We start from the raw sequence: 22,713 nt of genomic DNA on the forward strand, positions 1-22,713 counted from the left end.
CACAAGAGTAGTATAGTCGATCGGTCGTGACGGGCTATAGGGTTCTTATGGGCGGGGTGGTGAGGTGCCTGAAAACCGGGGGTGGTGAGGTGACCCTTATCTCTTATGGCGGGGGTGGTGAGGTGCCATTGTGTCTTATGGCGGGGGTGGTGAGGTGCCATGTGTTCTTATGGGTGCGTCGGCATATCGTACTTTCGGGTGTAGGCATCTCTCGCACATCGTACTTTCGCATGTCGTACTTTCGCGTATAGGCTGTGTTGGTGATTCGGTATGTGTTCTTATGGGTGCGGTCGTGATTCGCCTTTTCGGGTATAGGCCGCGGTCGTGATTCGCCGTGAAAACTCGTGGTCGTGACTCGCCTTTTTTGCTATAGGCGGTTGCGGCGATTCGCCTGTCGTGTATTCTTACGGGATCTGTGGTGATTCACCATGTGTTCTTATGGGTGCGGTCGTGATTCGCACTTTCAGGCATCTCTCGCGCGGTGTTGAATATGTACGAGTCACCAACAATAACCGCGCAAACGGAAACGTGGTTTGTCGTGAGGATTAAGCAGTGCGTGCGACCTATATTTCGAATGACCTGTGCGCTGAATTATTTCTCGTCCAGCCGCTACTATCGATTATTACACTATTCCATTCAGTGCGAAATAGTTTGATCGTAAATTATGATATATGATGTCGTAGTTTAGTCGTATCAAATGACCGATCGTGTTCTCTCTTTCCTCGCTATTGATTGCTACCTGAATAATATTTTCGGCTTATTCACTGTTTCGCGCCTACAAAATAGTCTGCTGTTCATAGTCACAGATTCATCGCGATAGCACAATTTTCACACCTCGATCAGTAGAACAACACCGCGCTAACCCAGTTGTCGAATCACATAGGTCATACATTTACGTGAAATGAAATATTGTATTGCGATATACAAATATGCAAACTATTCTTTCAATTCGACAAGTCTAGTTAACTGATCGATTTTCAATCTGCCGACACAGTTTTTAACACGAGTGAGTTGATATTTCTTCCCGGGTACGAGCGAGGCTTTGTTCCATTGATCCAAAACCACCTCACCAGTATCATCCTTCAATGTAAAACTGTGTAATTTCAACTCCTTTCCGGCACCAGAATTGACCATCTTCTCCTCTCGAGAAACACAAGTAGCGGCGATCGAGACGTATTCATCTTTATTTCCGTATACCGATTCACAGGTCAATAATGGGTATTCTTCAGTCGTATGTCTCGATTTTCCATGTATGGTTACTGACGAAGCCCGTCCCAGTAATACAGCAGGTTTTCCAGTAAATTTGTCAATTTGGATCCAACCGGATTTGACCATGAGTTTTTTTCGTCTGGAGAATGCTTTCTCAACGACCCCGAACAATTCACGATTGAAACACGTGAAAGATATCTCTTCGTTATTACCGTCGATGAATATACCTTTGATATATTGGCTAACGCCACCTCTTTTGGGTGATGAGACGAATTTGACGCCGACGTGAAAATTTGAAGCGGCTCCGACTTGCATAGTGTTAATGATGCTGTTCGATGCCATATCGTTTGGTAAAGTGTCAACTTGAAATGTAACTCACTACACAAATCGAGTTGAATCGTATTTGAATGTATTGATTCGACCCAACTCAAATCCTTTGACAAATCCTATTAACGCGATCTGTTGAATCGAACGTAACCTGAATATTACTGACGCCAACATTCACCCGCATCGGATCATTCACACATTCCACGCCGCTGTTTTAACACTTATAGAATCAATACCAACTATCTCTAACCCGATAATATTCAATCATTTTGGTAATTTGCCAACTTTAAATCCATTCGCGGGATGTACTAAAGGTAAATCCAAATAATCCAGAATGAAATATTTGGACTTTGACATTGCGTGAATTGAAATATATTGACAAACATGACTACCAACTTTGATCCAGTCCCATTTCAAGATCATACTTTGAAACAATCCTTGAAACTGACAACTCTATTCACGACTCCGTTTCCGTTTGTAAAATAGAGTTTTAGAAATACTATCACTATGACAACTCAACATTTTAACATCTCGCCATGCACAAACGAGTAAAATACAAAAACCTTGGTAAGTCAATCCGTTTGTAGTAACTCACCAAACCAAAACAAAAAGTGTCCGTATGAAAAGTAGACAAGACTACGCGAGTAATCACTACAACCTACAAACATACCAACTCAGTTGTATCCATATCCCATATTTTTTATTCAACTGTAAGATGAAGTAATTACTACTTGGCGCGCGGTTTGAGATTAACACATTACATTTGAGTATACGAGATTTGAATGTCTGACCAACGTAGTTGAGAATTCTTACAATCGAACGATGGTGTTATATTCAAAGTTATCATGCTGTGGACAAAAGGATTGACGCATTGATTTGACATATGAGATTTGTAATAGTCGATCATTACTTGATTATTAAATTATGACATTATTAGACCAGGGTTGTGTTGAAGGTTATTACGATACCAACAAACTTTTCAGAAACATTGTTATTAACATATCGATTTGTAAAACTAGATTAACATGTCTGAAATGTTTTGGTTGGGAAGATTAAGCCGTGTTCGTAAAAACCACGCAGCGTATTGTGGAAATCAGGAAATAATTTACAAATATAATTGTCTCCAGTAACCAAGACTAAAGATGAAACAACAATTTTCTTTGTTGAACAATAACCGGTACAATACTTTATCGTCGTAATATGCGGTGGGAATTGAAACACTTTCGCACATTTCCCGGTGTCAAGATATCACACTAGGTGAATTGACATATCGCCGCTTGATTAATGCTTAATCCGTTCACGCCATTTCACACACTTTGATCATTACAAAAAACAAATTGGAATATGTTTGCTAGATGCATTCAATTCGGTTAGAAATGTCTGGTACACAACAATCGTAATATCAATGAAGTACTTGCTACACTGTAATTCACTTAACGTGTTTTGCATTGTTGTTCATTTGTAGTATTGATTGTTTTTGAACCCCCAAATAATAATTCCCCGACATGAAACCAAACCGTTGAAAGTCGTTACCATCACAACGAACCAATTTGTACGATGTTTGCTAAATGCATCCTATAGTTAGGTGTACTAGAATTATTTGTCTAACACATACACCGACAATGCAATCGAAAATTTTTCCGTTGTCATTGCTAGAGTAAATGTCATCACAATACTCTGTCACTAAAAGACGTTACTTGTATGTGATTGAATCCCTAACAATTATCTCACTAAACCGAACTCCAAAGAAATTTTACTCACTCGACGGATATGAAACAGCGTCGCTTAATCGGTCTATATCGTTTTTCTAAAGGTAAATCATATCCATCCAATAGAAAACAATTTTCACTAGCTTGGTAATGAAACCGAAGTCTTCAGTCGATATTTTGTTTGCGTCAAATACTTTGTAATAAACACATTTGAGTGGTTGAGCTTTACATCATCAAGCTGTCATCTGTAAATCGAGATTACATCCGACTTGTAACTCTATCGTTTAACTAACCGAGTTGTATGCACAGTTTGATATTTTGGTCATTTAGTGATTGCTGAACATACCAAACGATGCACACCCACCGCCGAAATACTGCGTTGATCTTAATTTCCATCATCGTGATAATCGAAGTACATTTCTTTCGAATTCGTAACAACCGACTACGACATGATAAATTTTTGACAAGTTTACTTAGAAGGTTTGTTGCATATCGCGAAAAATAATATACCACTCATATTGATACTGTTACTTCATTGATCGATATTTTCAAACGAGTAAAATTTATTACTTGAGTTTCTCCGCTTAATGTAAATGTAAAGTCAGTCGTCTTTTAACATCCCAAATACATTGATAAAAAGTAGGCAATCAAACACAACACTTTGTACGACACTAATTATTGTTCCACACATCTCATTTCATACTAAGTGTATACGAAAGATATTCACGACACATGAAAATATTCGCTCATGCTACGAACATACGCAATGATTGGTGGTGCTTTCAAACTCTTTCGATATCACAAGAATTTTATTGTCTGAATGGGTGTTCATGTATCTTAATAATCAAATAGTTCAACACAGAACTAGTACTAACAGAAACATCAGAGAGTTGTTTACACAAAAGTTTGTATGTGTACAGTATGCGAATACCATGTGTAAGTCCAGCACAATTGCAGTATCCATCCGAGTATAGTCAACACAAATTTATTACAACGGAGCCACGTAAACTTTCGTGAAAGAAAAGCATACTCACTTCCAGAGGGTTATGTCAACACCATAGCAGTAAATCAGCTACTCCAACAACAGAGTACATATGTTTTCTAGTTACGGTGCTTACATCTTACACACAAATCAATCTAGTTTGCTAACGAAAAGTGCTGAGTCATCAAGTGATTGGCCTAGCAACAAAACAACTAGTAGATATTATCATTCAAAATATTCCTAACCCTTTACACACCAGTGACAAATCATACAACGAATATGTTTTGTGGGTCGAATTGTTGTTCAGTGTCAAGTCTACCTGTTGAAACGTACATTAAAACAGCGCAATTCAATTAAAACCACGAATCTATTTTCATTTCCTCACAAACTGTCACATACAGAAAAATAAATTTTATTCCGCCAAAACATACTTGTAACCAATCGCTTTCATTAAACACACAACACCATAAAAGTATTTACTTTCTACAACATAGACATTCCGACGTAGTCAAGAAATATTTTTATTAATCAAAATCATCGACTTCTGTTTACGGCGTTAGTGTGTGCATGTCATACATGTGGGATCCGTATTAAAATGGACACGACACGACTGAATGTAAGGAGATAGAAGTCTATCGCATAGATTTACATGTGGTCTTCGCTACGGTTTCAAAAAACGAATCATCTCTTTTGCATTGATCGAGACCGAGCAAGTTAGTTAATGGCCATGATTGTGTTTGTCATATGCGAATGATAGGGTTACTGTCAAATCTACATACAACAACCTTCTGGCACTCATAATAGCAATTTCATTCTCTCCCTTCGTAATTGTAGACTCACGACAAGTATATTGTACAACTCGACAGCTACGTTTAACAACACCAACGACACTAAACATACGATACCTACCCAAGTAAAATTACCATTTTCACTTGGAGGTCAGTCGTTACCTGAGTAAAAATACCGATATTCTTTGAAGATTTATCGTTTAATCAGAGTAACAAAACATTTTCACTTGGGGGTCTATCGTTTCCAAGAGTAACAAGCCGCCTTTCCTTTGGAAATCTATTTTTTCTCTGGATAACAAACCTTTATCACTTGGAAATATATTTTTTTCCCTGAGCAACAAACCTTTTTCACTTGGGAATATATTTTTTCTCTGGATAACAAACCTTTTTTACTTGGAAATATATTTTTTCTCTGGGTAACAAACCTTTTTCACTTGGAAATATATTTTTATCCTACAGCAACAAACCATTTTCACATGGAAAACTACTTTTACCTAGAGTAACTAATAATTTTCTTTTGGAAATATATTTTCTCCCTGGGTAACAAACCCGTTTCGTTTGGAAAACTATCATTTACCTGAGTACCAATACCGTTTGCACTTGGAAATCTATCTTTTCTCTAGGTAACAATACCATTTTCGTTTTTGAAAACTGACAACCACACCCGACAATTCGATATTTTTGTATATTGTTACAACGGGCAGTGACAAAATATACACCAACAACGACTCCGATACATTTGTGCAATCGCATATTTACTTGTGTTGGTGCATCCCATCAAAATCATCGGTTACCCACATGCAATGTGCTCTTGTATATCGAAATGTATGTTTGGGAAATTGGACAATAGGTTTCGATAGGTCTGTGATGTCCGGGTTCGTGCTTTGGATTTTCCAGAGTCAAAATGTCTGAATAAAACACCTCCTCGACGATGGTTGGTATGTGGATAACGGTGTTCGGAAAACGGTTGGATTTATGTCACCCATCGCGATAACAATTCCAGGTCGAGTTTTCCCCGCATGTTTACTATATTGTGTCTTTATTGGTCATGTATGTCTCAACATTCAGTTTGAAATCGGAAACTCTGATAAAGTACGTAACTGGATCCGGATATCAACTCTGAATCGATAAACCAATGAACAATATTCAAAGTAAACATGTTACACCCTGTGTTTCCACGAAAAAATACCATCCAGACATACGTCGCGCTTGTTTGCCCACACCAGTATATGCGTAAATGGAGGTGTGTGACATTGCATGCAATGTGTTGGTATACAAACATCGATCCACAGACATTATCATAGCCGGTAGTTTTGATGTAGATCGAATGTCATCACACCCGATAACAATACCAATAAGCCACATTGCAATGACTCTGAGTCAATCTGAAGCATGACATACAGACACACAAACATGGAACCGTAACATGGGTTATTCGCACGACGGTGAAAGTGAACTATACAGCATATACCAATAGAGCGTTCACAGTCGAATATGCGAACCACGCACAATCACATACCCTGTTTTTAGTTGGATATGTACGAAACCAATAAATCGATACATTTCTGTTCCTTCTACGTCAATAATACAAGCGTCATTCCAATGCATCGCTCGAATGTAAGGTTCGTCGGGTGTAAAATCCATGTCAAATAACACCAAAGTGTGCTTTCCGTGTTTTATTATTTCCACCGACGCTTCTTGTCTGTGTCGTAACACTATGGTGCGGGGAGTTGAAAAACGGTGGATTGTGAAACGGATTGACATGACCAACAGAATCGACGTCAATAACCTTGTGGTGATGACAGTTTCAAAATGCTCCGATATGACGAGACCAACCTCGATCTCCTGTGGCGATGACCGTTTCGAAATGTCGCCGGACGAACTGGACCCTTACGAAAGTGTGTAATATGCTTGCGTGTGAAATCACGAGGTAGTGTTCTATTGTGGTGTACGATTGCAGTCTTCATTCCACAGAAACACACCTTATTGGATCACAGTATCAGTCCGAGATTTGCACGATATTTATTTGGAGTCGTTATGTGGGAGTAGCGATATCCATGCATCGTGAATGAAAGACTGATCGCAATCATTTCGAGCACCCGTACTTCGATAGTTCACATTGGTCAAACGCTGCAGCAGAAAACTTCGGTGTCGACAACACGACGGATATTGACCGATGTATCCAATTAATCTGGGTGGTCTGTCCGGAGATAGGGTCATGACTATCTTGTAATGTTACAACGCGATAACACCATCGAATAAATCAGTGAACGGTGTCGAGATATCGATGTCATAGCGCGGACTCAGAGTCATTGCAATGTGGCTTATTGGTATTGTTATCGGGTGTGATGACATTCGATCTACATCAAAACTACCGGCTATGATAATGTCTGTGGATCGATGTTTGTATACCAACACATTGCATGCAATGTCACACACCTCCATTTACGCATATACTGGTGTGGGCAAACAAGCGCGACGTATGTCTGGATGGTATTTTTTCGTGGAAACACAGGGTGTAACATGTTTACTTTGAATATTGTTCATTGGTTTATCGATTCAGAGTTGATATCCGGATCCAGTTACGTACTTTATCAGAGTTTCCGATTTCAAACTGAATGTTGAGACATACATGACCAATAAAGACACAATATAGTAAACATGCGGGGAAAACTCGACCTGGAATTGTTATCGCGATGGGTGACATAAATCCAACCGTTTTCCGAACACCGTTATCCACATACCAACCATCGTCGAGGAGGTGTTTTATTCAGACATTTTGACTCTGGAAAATCCAAAGCACGAACCCGGACATCACAGACCTATCGAAACCTATTGTCCAATTTCCCAAACATACATTTCGATATACAAGAGCACATTGCATGTGGGTAACCGATGATTTTGATGGGATGCACCAACACAAGTAAATATGCGATTGCACAAATGTATCGGAGTCGTTGTTGGTGTATATTTTGTCACTGCCCGTTGTAACAATATACAAAAATATCGAATTGTCGGGTGTGGTTGTCAGTTTTCAAAAACGAAAATGGTATTGTTACCTAGAGAAAAGATAGATTTCCAAGTGCAAACGGTATTGGTACTCAGGTAAATGATAGTTTTCCAAACGAAACGGGTTTGTTACCCAGGGAGAAAATATATTTCCAAAAGAAAATTATTAGTTACTCTAGGTAAAAGTAGTTTTCCATGTGAAAATGGTTTGTTGCTGTAGGATAAAAATATATTTCCAAGTGAAAAAGGTTTGTTACCCAGAGAAAAAATATATTTCCAAGTAAAAAAGGTTTGTTATCCAGAGAAAAAATATATTCCCAAGTGAAAAAGGTTTGTTGCTCAGGGAAAAAAATATATTTCCAAGTGATAAAGGTTTGTTATCCAGAGAAAAAATATATTTCCAAGTGAAAAAGGTTTGTTACCCAGGGAAAAAATAGATTTCCAAAGGAAAGGCGGCTTGTTACTCTTGGAAACGATAGACCCCCAAGTGAAAATGTTTTGTTACTCTGATTAAACGATAAATCTTCAAAGAATAACGGTATTTTTACTCAGGTAACGACTGACCTCCAAGTGAAAATGGTAATTTTACTTGGGTAGGTATCGTATGTTTAGTGTCGTTGGTGTTGTTAAACGTAGCTGTCGAGTTGTACAATATACTTGTCGTGAGTCTACAATTACGAAGGGAGAGAATGAAATTGCTATTATGAGTGCCAGAAGGTTGTTGTATGTAGATTTGACAGTAACCCTATCATTCGCATATGACAAACACAATCATGGCCATTAACTAACTTGCTCGGTCTCGATCAATGCAAAAGAGATGATTCGTTTTTTGAAACCGTAGCGAAGACCACATGTAAATCTATGCGATAGACTTCTATCTCCTTACATTCAGTCGTGTCGTGTCCATTTTAATACGGATCCCACATGTATGACATGCACACACTAACGCCGTAAACAGAAGTCGATGATTTTGATTAATAAAAATATTTCTTGACTACGTCGGAATGTCTATGTTGTAGAAAGTAAATACTTTTATGGTGTTGTGTGTTTAATGAAAGCGATTGGTTACAAGTATGTTTTGGCGGAATAAAATTTATTTTTCTGTATGTGACAGTTTGTGAGGAAATGAAAATAGATTCGTGGTTTTAATTGAATTGCGCTGTTTTAATGTACGTTTCAACAGGTAGACTTGACACTGAACAACAATTCGACCCACAAAACATATTCGTTGTATGATTTGTCACTGGTGTGTAAAGGGTTAGGAATATTTTGAATGATAATATCTACTAGTTGTTTTGTTGCTAGGCCAATCACTTGATGACTCAGCACTTTTCGTTAGCAAACTAGATTGATTTGTGTGTAAGATGTAAGCACCGTAACTAGAAAACATATGTACTCTGTTGTTGGAGTAGCTGATTTACTGCTATGGTGTTGACATAACCCTCTGGAAGTGAGTATGCTTTTCTTTCACGAAAGTTTACGTGGCTCCGTTGTAATAAATTTGTGTTGACTATACTCGGATGGATACTGCAATTGTGCTGGACTTACACATGGTATTCGCATACTGTACACATACAAACTTTTGTGTAAACAACTCTCTGATGTTTCTGTTAGTACTAGTTCTGTGTTGAACTATTTGATTATTAAGATACATGAACACCCATTCAGACAATAAAATTCTTGTGATATCGAAAGAGTTTGAAAGCACCACCAATCATTGCGTATGTTCGTAGCATGAGCGAATATTTTCATGTGTCGTGAATATCTTTCGTATACACTTAGTATGAAATGAGATGTGTGGAACAATAATTAGTGTCGTACAAAGTGTTGTGTTTGATTGCCTACTTTTTATCAATGTATTTGGGATGTTAAAAGACGACTGACTTTACATTTACATTAAGCGGAGAAACTCAAGTAATAAATTTTACTCGTTTGAAAATATCGATCAATGAAGTAACAGTATCAATATGAGTGGTATATTATTTTTCGCGATATGCAACAAACCTTCTAAGTAAACTTGTCAAAAATTTATCATGTCGTAGTCGGTTGTTACGAATTCGAAAGAAATGTACTTCGATTATCACGATGATGGAAATTAAGATCAACGCAGTATTTCGGCGGTGGGTGTGCATCGTTTGGTATGTTCAGCAATCACTAAATGACCAAAATATCAAACTGTGCATACAACTCGGTTAGTTAAACGATAGAGTTACAAGTCGGATGTAATCTCGATTTACAGATGACAGCTTGATGATGTAAAGCTCAACCACTCAAATGTGTTTATTACAAAGTATTTGACGCAAACAAAATATCGACTGAAGACTTCGGTTTCATTACCAAGCTAGTGAAAATTGTTTTCTATTGGATGGATATGATTTACCTTTAGAAAAACGATATAGACCGATTAAGCGACGCTGTTTCATATCCGTCGAGTGAGTAAAATTTCTTTGGAGTTCGGTTTAGTGAGATAATTGTTAGGGATTCAATCACATACAAGTAACGTCTTTTAGTGACAGAGTATTGTGATGACATTTACTCTAGCAATGACAACGGAAAAATTTTCGATTGCATTGTCGGTGTATGTGTTAGACAAATAATTCTAGTACACCTAACTATAGGATGCATTTAGCAAACATCGTACAAATTGGTTCGTTGTGATGGTAACGACTTTCAACGGTTTGGTTTCATGTCGGGGAATTATTATTTGGGGGTTCAAAAACAATCAATACTACAAATGAACAACAATGCAAAACACGTTAAGTGAATTACAGTGTAGCAAGTACTTCATTGATATTACGATTGTTGTGTACCAGACATTTCTAACCGAATTGAATGCATCTAGCAAACATATTCCAATTTGTTTTTTGTAATGATCAAAGTGTGTGAAATGGCGTGAACGGATTAAGCATTAATCAAGCGGCGATATGTCAATTCACCTAGTGTGATATCTTGACACCGGGAAATGTGCGAAAGTGTTTCAATTCCCACCGCATATTACGACGATAAAGTATTGTACCGGTTATTGTTCAACAAAGAAAATTGTTGTTTCATCTTTAGTCTTGGTTACTGGAGACAATTATATTTGTAAATTATTTCCTGATTTCCACAATACGCTGCGTGGTTTTTACGAACACGGCTTAATCTTCCCAACCAAAACATTTCAGACATGTTAATCTAGTTTTACAAATCGATATGTTAATAACAATGTTTCTGAAAAGTTTGTTGGTATCGTAATAACCTTCAACACAACCCTGGTCTAATAATGTCATAATTTAATAATCAAGTAATGATCGACTATTACAAATCTCATATGTCAAATCAATGCGTCAATCCTTTTGTCCACAGCATGATAACTTTGAATATAACACCATCGTTCGATTGTAAGAATTCTCAACTACGTTGGTCAGACATTCAAATCTCGTATACTCAAATGTAATGTGTTAATCTCAAACCGCGCGCCAAGTAGTAATTACTTCATCTTACAGTTGAATAAAAAATATGGGATATGGATACAACTGAGTTGGTATGTTTGTAGGTTGTAGTGATTACTCGCGTAGTCTTGTCTACTTTTCATACGGACACTTTTTGTTTTGGTTTGGTGAGTTACTACAAACGGATTGACTTACCAAGGTTTTTGTATTTTACTCGTTTGTGCATGGCGAGATGTTAAAATGTTGAGTTGTCATAGTGATAGTATTTCTAAAACTCTATTTTACAAACGGAAACGGAGTCGTGAATAGAGTTGTCAGTTTCAAGGATTGTTTCAAAGTATGATCTTGAAATGTGACTGGATCAAAGTTGGTAGTCATGTTTGTCAATATATTTCAATTCACGCAATGTCAAAGTCCAAATATTTCATTCTGGATTATTTGGATTTACCTTTAGTACATCCCGCGAATGGATTTAAAGTTGGCAAATTACCAAAATGATTGAATATTATCGGGTTAGAGATAGTTGGTATTGATTCTATAAGTGTTAAAACAGCGGCGTGGAATGTGTGAATGATCCGATGCGGGTGAATGTTGGCGTCAGTAATATTCAGGTTACGTTCGATTCAACAGATCGCGTTAATAGGATTTGTCAAAGGATTTGAGTTGGGTCGAATCAATACATTCAAATACGATTCAACTCGATTTGTGTAGTGAGTTACATTTCAAGTTGACACTTTACCAAACGATATGGCATCGAACAGCATCATTAACACTATGCAAGTCGGAGCCGCTTCAAATTTTCACGTCGGCGTCAAATTCGTCTCATCACCCAAAAGAGGTGGCGTTAGCCAATATATCAAAGGTATATTCATCGACGGTAATAACGAAGAGATATCTTTCACGTGTTTCAATCGTGAATTGTTCGGGGTCGTTGAGAAAGCATTCTCCAGACGAAAAAAACTCATGGTCAAATCCGGTTGGATCCAAATTGACAAATTTACTGGAAAACCTGCTGTATTACTGGGACGGGCTTCGTCAGTAACCATACATGGAAAATCGAGACATACGACTGAAGAATACCCATTATTGACCTGTGAATCGGTATACGGAAATAAAGATGAATACGTCTCGATCGCCGCTACTTGTGTTTCTCGAGAGGAGAAGATGGTCAATTCTGGTGCCGGAAAGGAGTTGAAATTACACAGTTTTACATTGAAGGATGATACTGGTGAGGTGGTTTTGGATCAATGGAACAAAGCCTCGCTCGTACCCGGGAAGAAATATCAACTCACTCGTGTTAAAAACTGTGTCGGCAGATTGAAAATCGATCAGTTAACTAGACTTGTCGAATTGAAAGAATAGTTTGCATATTTGTATATCGCAATACAATATTTCATTTCACGTAAATGTATGACCTATGTGATTCGACAACTGGGTTAGCGCGGTGTTGTTCTACTGATCGAGGTGTGAAAATTGTGCTATCGCGATGAATCTGTGACTATGAACAGCAGACTATTTTGTAGGCGCGAAACAGTGAATAAGCCGAAAATATTATTCAGGTAGCAATCAATAGCGAGGAAAGAGAGAACACGATCGGTCATTTGATACGACTAAACTACGACATCATATATCATAATTTACGATCAAACTATTTCGCACTGAATGGAATAGTGTAATAATCGATAGTAGCGGCTGGACGAGAAATAATTCAGCGCACAGGTCATTCGAAATATAGGTCGCACGCACTGCTTAATCCTCACGACAAACCACGTTTCCGTTTGCGCGGTTATTGTTGGTGACTCGTACATATTCAACACCGCGCGAGAGATGCCTGAAAGTGCGAATCACGACCGCACCCATAAGAACACATGGTGAATCACCACAGATCCCGTAAGAATACACGACAGGCGAATCGCCGCAACCGCCTATAGCAAAAAAGGCGAGTCACGACCACGAGTTTTCACGGCGAATCACGACCGCGGCCTATACCCGAAAAGGCGAATCACGACCGCACCCATAAGAACACATACCGAATCACCAACACAGCCTATACGCGAAAGTACGACATGCGAAAGTACGATGTGCGAGAGATGCCTACACCCGAAAGTACGATATGCCGACGCACCCATAAGAACACATGGCACCTCACCACCCCCGCCATAAGACACAATGGCACCTCACCACCCCCGCCATAAGAGATAAGGGTCACCTCACCACCCCCGGTTTTCAGGCACCTCACCACCCCGCCCATAAGAACCCTATAGCCCGTCACGACCGATCGACTATACTACTCACAAGTACAGGTGAAAACATCCACCCAATGGTAGGGACTGGGGGTGAAGCCCCCGGAAGTTTGACTTATCGCCCTGTGGGGATCCCAAGACCAGCGTCTTTGGGGATGGGCTGACGAAGTGCTTTTTCGGCTCGGATTTGCGGATGGGCGGTATAGCTGCTGTAATGTGTTTTCTTGCAGCACGCATTGTATTCGTATAGGTAGTTGCCAGAGTAGCCTGCGTCTGGTGGCAGTGGGCAATGAGCAATGTAGCACGACAAGGTGCTTGGTTCGACTCCGATACCCTTCATCGCTCGATATTGTCAAAGAGAAGACTATTATTAGAGTTGGCGTGGTCGGTTAAACCGACGGCCTTCGGCGCGAAAGACTGTAAAGGACTCTCGGCGGTAGCACGTTTATCTGGACAAGGCAATTTTACCTCGACTCGGCAGACTCACTACCATAAAATCACGTGGATGCCATCATGAATATAATTAAATACGATCAAAACCCTCTAAATATCGCTCTCTAGCACCATATAATTGCAAAAAACGGTTGCATACTTTACATTTTGGCTTCATTTCAATTTTGAAAGTTCACCGGTCCGCCAGACATTTTTTGAATTTTTACCGGTCCGCGAGGTGAAAAAGGTTGAGAACCACTGACCTAAATTACTTATGTTACTTGAATGTACCTGTGTTTATTGGTTATTCCTGTTAGTGCTATACCGCAACGCCACTAAATACTATCGGAGTTGATGAGACATTTGACTTTGTGCACTAACTCGGCTCATTAGTGCTCAAACTCACATATGAGAATTGAACAATTGGCAGCTTTGCGTGCTAATAGCGAGCTCCTGGAGAATCAGCAGTGTGTTATCCTCTACAAATGTACTTCAAAGTTTGTTAAAAAACGAAATCAGTCAGATATTAAACAACCGCTCGAGTTTAAACCTGTTAATGCATTGCAGTTGCACCAATGACGTAAAAAAGATTTATATTAGACAAACTTACATTGATTCACACTGCACCTATTATTTTTGCTATTCATACCTTCCGAGAACTCCGTATCTACTTTTCACACTACATGAGCATTGTCCAAGCCTACTCTTTTCTATTTCTACTTGAAGTAGTTTGGACAAGTTTTGGGGATTGCTGTTCATACTTTAACTTGATTTAGTCACAATAACTACAGGTTCAATACTTGTGGTAATATTGACATGATCTAAAATTTAATTCTGTCGATCATGAATGATGACACTCGTCACGTATGGCTGTCGACCCGGCATGAGCAATTGAACATGAAGTGTCAAATATGTTCCAGCGCAGTGGTCCCCAAAGTGGTTGCCAACGCCCCTGTATGTGTTAGCGACCTGGAATATGGCGCTCGCTACAAACAGAGCGATGAAGGATGGCGTTCTGCGCTATAGAAATATGTTTGGGAAATCCGTCAATCAATAGTTCCGTTTGTGCGCTGTGAACATGTATATGTATTGTATATGTATATATATGAATATGATTTTGGTCACGTCTTTCGCGACGTACAAAGCGTATCCAATCGGACATGGTCATTAGTCAGCATCGTACTGCACGGATGTTAATTGTTATGCAACAATCAGTTTTCTAACCAATAAATTAATAAATAAATAAATCAAATACCGAACAGAATTATATTAGCCAGCGAGGTCTTTCGAGCGGCTAGAGCAGTGGTTCTCAACCTTTTTTAAGACACGCCCCCCTTTATGATAGTGAACAATTTCGCGCCCCCCCCCCCCCCTTATCGTCATCTCACAAAATCCAACCGGGATGCTAGCAACCCCAACAGATTGTTTGATGGCATGGAAGGTTATGACTGTTGATAAGATACTTTTAAAAAAATATGAAATTCGGTCTAATTATAGAGAAACACGCGTGAATTGGAGGTAAATCGCGCAGAGAGCAAAATATTTTTCTAGTTGACCGCTTCTTCGCGCCCCCCCCCCCCTTCAGATGCTTTTACGCGCCCTCCTGGTTGAGAACCACTGGGCTAGAGCGTAGATCCTGAACACCCAGCGGTCTACTTTTTAACATCGAGGATGGAGTTTTTAATGCTTACGTGCCACAACGAGACACGATGTGGTGTTAGTAGGGAAGTTGCCTTTTATTTAATTCCGACCTCCCTGTCCTTACTAAAGAGTTGTGACGGACAAAATGCATACCTTGATGACTATGAATTAGATCAACCTACAATGGTCATAATAAGCGTCAACGTAGTTTGTATATGCAATAAGCATAACATGTTTTTGAGGGATCAGGAGAGTATGGTACCTGAAATGTTGTCCAAAGTGAAATGTTATGTAAAAAGATTTGGTGAATACTGTTCTGGCGTATCTAATAATTCTCGCTTGTTAAAATATGATACTGTCTTTGTTATGTCAGAATATACAAGAGACCAAAAATAAATTACAGTTTGGGTCGACAGTTGCAGTGAAGAACACAATTTTTCTACGAATATTACGGGAACATGGGCTATATGGCAGGAGCGCCTTGACCATGGGTGTTAAACACAACTTGATTTATGTTTGGTGTACTGTATGATATCCGGAGCTACTGAGCACATCTAAACATAGATGTGTGCCATGGGTAATTCCAGGTGTATTATTACGTGTCTGGTTATAATGTGGGTTTCACCATATTGTCACGGAAACAAGACACGAATCATATTCTCACCGTGTTCTGGGACTAGGCGTTCCATGCATTAAATAATCCCAACGTGAGCTGGAATCCCTGAGTGCTTAGTGGATCTGTCACAGAACCAGATTTCTATACATACCTTTTTGAGCATTGTAATATGCAATTTGAATCCGTCATTTGCGGAGATTGGTACCGCTTCAAAATTGAAGAAGATGTGCGGTTTTTTAGAGCAGGATAAAAACATCCGATTGTTTGCACTGCAAAGATAATTTCTCAATTTAGTACAAAAAATAGGCTTATAGATGCTGCATTCCGGACACGATTCTAAAATTCTCGACTTCGATTGGGCTTCATAGGATTGGAGGAGGGGTATTCGGCTAATTTTGCCTGACACGATACCCGTGGTAGCAAAGAAAAGCCAAGAACATTTTGAGTACTAGGCCTACCTGGTTATGGGCAATCGTGCTAGGCATGTTGGACTCAGTGCCAACTTACGATTGTCATGAAACCTTTCAGAGTATTGGTAGGGAGCGAATGACGAAACGCAGTTTATTGTCATATCACCAGTATCAGCATCGTTACCACCGATGTGCCTATGGAGATGATGTGGCGTCATCTGCACGTGGAACAACATTTGAATGATTACGTTATTGCCAGATTCAGACGTGATGATGCGGAATGAATTTCAGTGTTGGATTATGACTTGGCTTCGAAACCTAAACCCAGAAAAGGAATTGACATTTCCAAGATAAATCGGCACCCTGTGCACAACAGCCATGAATCGTGCTTCGTTTATATATTGGTCTATGGCAGGGGCGGGCAACATACGTCCCGCGGGCCTGATCCGGCCCGTGAAGGGATTTTGTCTGGCCCGCGGACAGTTTTCCGTCTTACAAGATAAAGGGGCCCGCGGCCCCAGTCTTCCGAGATTCCCCACTACTTGCTTACATACGTCAAATTTTAGTGCCTGTATGTCATTACTCATTATACACATGTATGCGCAGCGAGCGAGGGTGGAGCTTATACGCGTAAGTTCGTCGAATCGAGAAGACTTATCGCCTTATCGGCATTTACGATGTACTCAACCCAAATGGCATTTGTGGTAATCATGGTTTTTGTCGACTAATGGTCATTTACACCAGGCCGATATTTCTTATTTTTGATTCCGCAACCGTCGACCTGTAGCACGGCACACTTCTATAGGCTTCTGTAAGACATCGCTTATGCCAGGGGTCGCCAACTCAACACGGGTCTGGGCCACTTTCAAATTTCGTAGAGGCCGCGACCGCATGAATTCAATATCGAGATAAAAATAGGCCTCACAGTTGAACAACCTCGCTATCTCGTCACCTACTAAACCCTAATGAATTGATATCTTGGTAAATTTGGGGTACCGGGCTTATCGAATGCCTTGAAATCTTAATTAAGGATTTCACCGTGTGTTGATTGATCAGAGAGAAGCAGACATGGTGGTGCCTGTATGACAATGCTGTTCTCAAATCCACATTGTCTTCGTCATTATTGGCGAGAAATGGCTTTGAAGTTACATTGCTGTCGTTGAAATTCAGTCATTAAATACGATTTATTCCTTGTATATATGGATAAATGGGCGAATAATGTTCAGCAATCCGACCCGCCAAGTTCCTAATTTTCCTATGTCCGGCCCGCCGACTGGAGAAGTTGCCCGCCCCTGGTCTATGGTCTATGGTCTATGGTCAATTTGCCACTATGGGAAGCTTCCACTCGGAACGTTGGCGCAACGATAATTGAATCGATGGTGGTATTTTTATCTCCTTAACACCCGAATATTGAGTATGTACAAAAAGTCCGAATTGTCCTCGCCTGCCGCAGAACTAGGGTTGCATTTAAAACAAAAATCAATTTTAAAAAGACATGTTTAAAACAAGGCCCTAATTTAAAACAAGTTTTTATTGTTTTTCATGGTTTTTTTAAAGAAATACGTCACAAATATTCAATTGTGACGTCATAGTTGATTGGCATTGACAATTGAAAATAAAGGGTAAAAATAGCTCCTTTGACGAAATATATGTACTATTGCTGTTGAACCGACTATTTTGAGGGCTCCAATCATCCTATATCGATATACGTCGGCTACATCGGGTGGTAATTGTCCGTAGGCTCATACAACATGCATTTTTAAAGTATTGACATAATTATGGCATAATTTTACAGCTTGAAAAATACGTCTTTTTTTAAAACACTGTTTAAAACGCCTTAAAGAAAGTGTTTTAAAACACCGTTTGTTTTAAATGCAACCCTACACAGAACAGTCGCTCGTGGGACACATTTTGCTCGTTTGTTTGTTTTTGGTATTCATGGTGTTTGTCGAATACAATGGTCATTTACACCGAGGCCGATATTTGTTATTTTTTGATTCCGTTGCTGCTGGCTTGTAGCACGGCCCACTTTTAGGCTTTTTAAAGACACCGATTTAACGGATGAGATGGCGAGGAGGAGCGTGTAGATAAACCTCTACAGTTTGCCCACCTCTGACAAAACGTGTAATCCATACATAATAACCCTTCGTGCACGCGCCCGTTGCCATAATTTTATTTTTGAATTGTGCCGGAAGGTAAATTCAGTGATGATTATTTTTATTCCGATTTTCGAAGTCTCTGGAATGACCCGTGGTCAACTGTTCATAAACGGTAGCGTACCTCTGCATCGATATTGACCGTCCCCTTTGTAACTCCAACCTCTTTTATCGGCGCTAAACTTTTTCTGCCTACTTGAAGATTTGGAAAACGGTGGACTTCGCTGAAGATTTCCGCTGTTCCGAGGATATTCCACAGTGGTTGTTTTCTTTTTATCGTAGCAACATGACTGCTGAAGTACGAATGGTAAATGTTCCTTATTGTCTTGAACTAATTCGCTCCGTCGAATCGTCCTAAATGCGTATATTTTTGTTACATTCATAGATATTGACTCTTAATATAGGCTAATTACACAGTACCCTTTCAACTTATTTTACATCCATCGTAAAAAGGATATCCATTATCCAGGAGTTATCATAAATATATTTAATGAGCGCAATAACTTCAATGATCTCACCTTCTGGAAGAATGATTGTATATCAACGCTGTACACACTGCTACGCCCAGTATTCCCACAGCAAGAGATTTTCGATTTCTTGTGATCATGCCTTCGAATTGCAATGTAAGGTCCGGCAAGGAGAGCGAAATCCGTTAAATGAATATCGTGTATTTTTCTCGCTTAGCGAAGTACGATCTTCATCCCTAGTTCCCCATTCGTGACGATGGTAAACACCTACTTATAACTAGAGGGCAACAAGTTACCAAACGTAAAATAAATGCGATGAAGTATGACCGGTGACAGCCATATAGGCATATTGATAAGTATGAGGCAATAGTGGATTGAACTGTTCCCTAGAAGCCGAATAGAAATATCCAGCAGATACAGAAGATCGCCTCTACTTGCACGCCACCGCAGTATAATTTCTAAATTTTCTCACAAGTTCTGCTACAATCGTTCGCAAGCGCTAGTTACTGAACGAATATAAATTCGACATTCATGGGATTCAACAACTCAACAATAATAGGATCTGCTTGCCGATTCATATCCGTCTCGTATATCAACAATCACTGTCTTTCGTACATTGCAGTTAGGACTATGGGTAACCATCGGAGTACTCAAATCCGAATTGAGCATCAGATGTTTTCGACTACAGGGATTTAATCACCCAAAATTCTTTTATGCAGTATAATTGTAATCGGCATTATTACAGGAAAGGAAAGGACGTAGTTTATGTTTGTCCTTGATGTTTCTGCGGCATATATACACCGACTCATGATACACAATACACACGATATGCGTGTATTGTAAGGTACATATTTGAACACTTCACGTCTGTCTTACTGATCGTGATATGACATCATAACAAGTGGTACTTGTATGCTCGACTCGAAGCTCAATACTCTCTCTACTGTCTACTCCGAATCGAATCACTCATCAGGTAGTCGATTTTACCCAGCCCTAGTTATAACATGGTAACAGGACGCTGGCGACATGAAATGGTCAGTAATATTACTGGGTTACTGTCAGATCTAGGTGTCTCTGGTTATTACGGGTATAGGAATGAGCGTTTAGCTTTAGATATATTAATTCAATGCTATCCTTATACTGTTTCCACTTGAATCGATGTGTCGGAGCTACACGAACCCGCTCTATAATATGTTGGAATTATATCTAACTGCCCTATAGAACTTGAAGACCAATCTTCGCCGAAAGCGGTCCCGACCCAATGTAACACAAATGATTGCTGAGAACAGTGCAGTAATAACAGGCCACTACACGGAGAATAATCTGGATACTCCAGTTATATTCCGCCAATTATATCCAGCCAAGGGGCGGGATCTCGCATGACAAATCGGCTTAGAAGTATATAATACATAGGATATATTTGGTAAATTGTCGAACATTAGGTGAAATCGCTCAAATTGCTAATGCTTACACTTCAGTCGTTGATAACTTTGCTCGTAACTACGTGTATATATAGGCCTACTATATGTTACCTAAATTCCGTAACTCATTACAATTGCCTGTTCTAGAACGGTATATGAACCCTGGTAGGCTATATTTTGTCGACGTAAAAATCCTGACGAGAAAATGACGCAGACTTTACTAGTATACTGTCTATTAATTGCCTCGGGCAATTTCTACACAATTGACGTAGCTAACTGTCATTCAAATTAGGATCATATACGGCATATACCATATGTAGCCTATATGCCGGTATTTTGGTAAGTCGCTTCACTGAACATTTGGCCAAACCTGAGAAAACACGCGCTCAAATATCATCTCATGAAGCCAATACCGGTGACTGCTGAGCAACTGGTGCATAATGTCATTTATAGAGAATTCATTAATTGGTCACCAGTAGGGCTGGGCAAAATCGAGTACCTGAGTGATTCGATTCTGAATCACGTAAAATGCTTCGAGTCGAGTCGAGTATTCGAGTATCACTCATTATGACGTCACAACAGAATGTACTATGTAAAAGTTTAAATATGTACCTTTTATGCCACCACGAAGAACATAATGCCTGTTACCCGTCACATTAATGATACTTCGGTATGTTTTCGACCATACCGACTTCATTGCACTTCTTGACAATGTTGTGGAACGATCATGACTTCGGAAATGTGTTATTTCCAGTAACGTTCGTAGATTTGTACTATGTCTATCATGCTGCGACACGGTCAATCAAGGTTTCAAGGCTTCCTCAGTGGAAAATATTATCAAAACTATAATTCTCGTTAGTTCATTAACTTTCAGTTGCGAGGAGCGTACAATTTCAGTACTCGAAAAAATCGTCTTTTACTACTCGACTCGAATCATTAAATTTAATACTCGATTCAGATTCGAGTACTCGAATCATTGTGTCCAGCCCTAGTCACCAGTGAATTCTACATGTTGGATTCGGCACTTGGTAAATTAGAAATGTAATTATAACTATTATTATTGTAATAGCGATGCATCAATTTTGTACTGCACAATATTGAATTGTGATATTCGGTACTTGGTATCAGTGACGTGCGGTCACGGGAGGCAAGTGAGGCTGTGCCTCATCTGTCGTGAGGATGAGTAAGAGAAAATTGTGAAAACTTTCATTGATTTTGATATTTTCTGTCGCCGTTCATGAATGACTAATTTTGAAAGTTTTACACTAGTATAATCACGCAATTTTCCTATTTATTCTCCGAAAATACAGAGCGAAAGGAGAGACGAGACGCGGACGAGCCTGCCTCATTTGTGATAGCGAAATTCATCATAAACAGCTCATAATGCCTACTATCAATATTGTCAGAGCACCAGAATCTCCTCAAAATGGCCAAGGATTTTTATATTGCGCGTTCTTATGTATAAGGTCGCTACAGAGAAACAATAGCCAGATAAGGCACAGAAGAATTAGCCTCACTGACGATCGTAGCGCAATGAAGCAATGCGCTCTCGACTTCACGAACTGTCGGCGTGGTATGAATCGTGGAGTTGTGACGGCGACCAGGAAGTGCAGTGCAGATACATTCCCTTTCTGATGTAGCTGTTATATATTTTTAATCCATATACCGTCTACTTCACATGATTCGGACACTTTGGCCGAAATAAGTGGAAAATCAATTGGTCATTACATAGTCATGCGTAAAGGCAGACAGCGCATTGAAGATACTGTTATGTTGCGTATTTCGTAAATTGCAGATGCGCTATTACGGTTGTGTTTAAAACAAAAATCAATTTAAAACAAACATGTTTAGAACAAGGCCCTTGTTTAAAAC

At 39.4% G+C, this 22,713-nt stretch overlaps 1 protein-coding gene across 2 annotated transcripts; it reads right to left on the reverse strand.

Annotated features, from left to right (window-relative positions):
* Window positions 1-15,710: 15,710 nt before the first annotated feature.
* Window positions 15,711-21,030, reverse strand: LOC145433789 (uncharacterized). Of its 2 annotated transcripts, XM_080311045.1 has the most exons (4): window positions 20,729-21,030; window positions 19,472-20,602; window positions 19,078-19,307; window positions 15,711-16,656 (listed from the first exon to the last, which is right to left on the reverse strand). In XM_080311045.1, exons 2-4 carry the CDS (start codon window positions 19,558-19,560, stop codon window positions 16,529-16,531), a joined length of 447 nt encoding a protein of 148 aa, XP_080167171.1. In that variant the 5' UTR covers window positions 19,561-20,602; window positions 20,729-21,030; the 3' UTR covers window positions 15,711-16,528. The 2 variants fall into 2 exon arrangements, with proteins under 2 accessions (XP_080167171.1, XP_080167170.1); XM_080311044.1 differs by having other exon boundaries at window positions 19,472-21,030.
* Window positions 21,031-22,713: the final 1,683 nt, after the last annotated feature.

The sequence above is a fragment of the Botryllus schlosseri genome, chromosome 2, assembly GCF_051294905.1.
Source record: "Botryllus schlosseri isolate E-star chromosome 2, Bs_hap1, whole genome shotgun sequence".
Classification (NCBI taxonomy): Eukaryota; Metazoa; Chordata; class Ascidiacea; order Stolidobranchia; family Styelidae; genus Botryllus; species Botryllus schlosseri.

What these genes read in the sequence shown, in the direction of transcription:
- LOC145433789 (XM_080311045.1), bottom strand. Translation starts at nt 19,560, where the DNA reads ATGATCACAAGAAATCGAAAATCTCTTGCTGTGGGAATACTGGGCGTA. An exon ending in TACAATCATTCTTCCAGAAG is followed by an intron (nt 19,308 to 19,471) that starts GTGAGATCATTG and finishes ATACGCATTTAG; the next exon opens with GACGATTCGACGGAGCGAAT. An exon ending in CGGTCAATATCGATGCAGAG is followed by an intron (nt 16,657 to 19,077) that starts GTACGCTACCGT and finishes TTATCTTTGCAG; the next exon opens with TGCAAACAATCGGATGTTTT.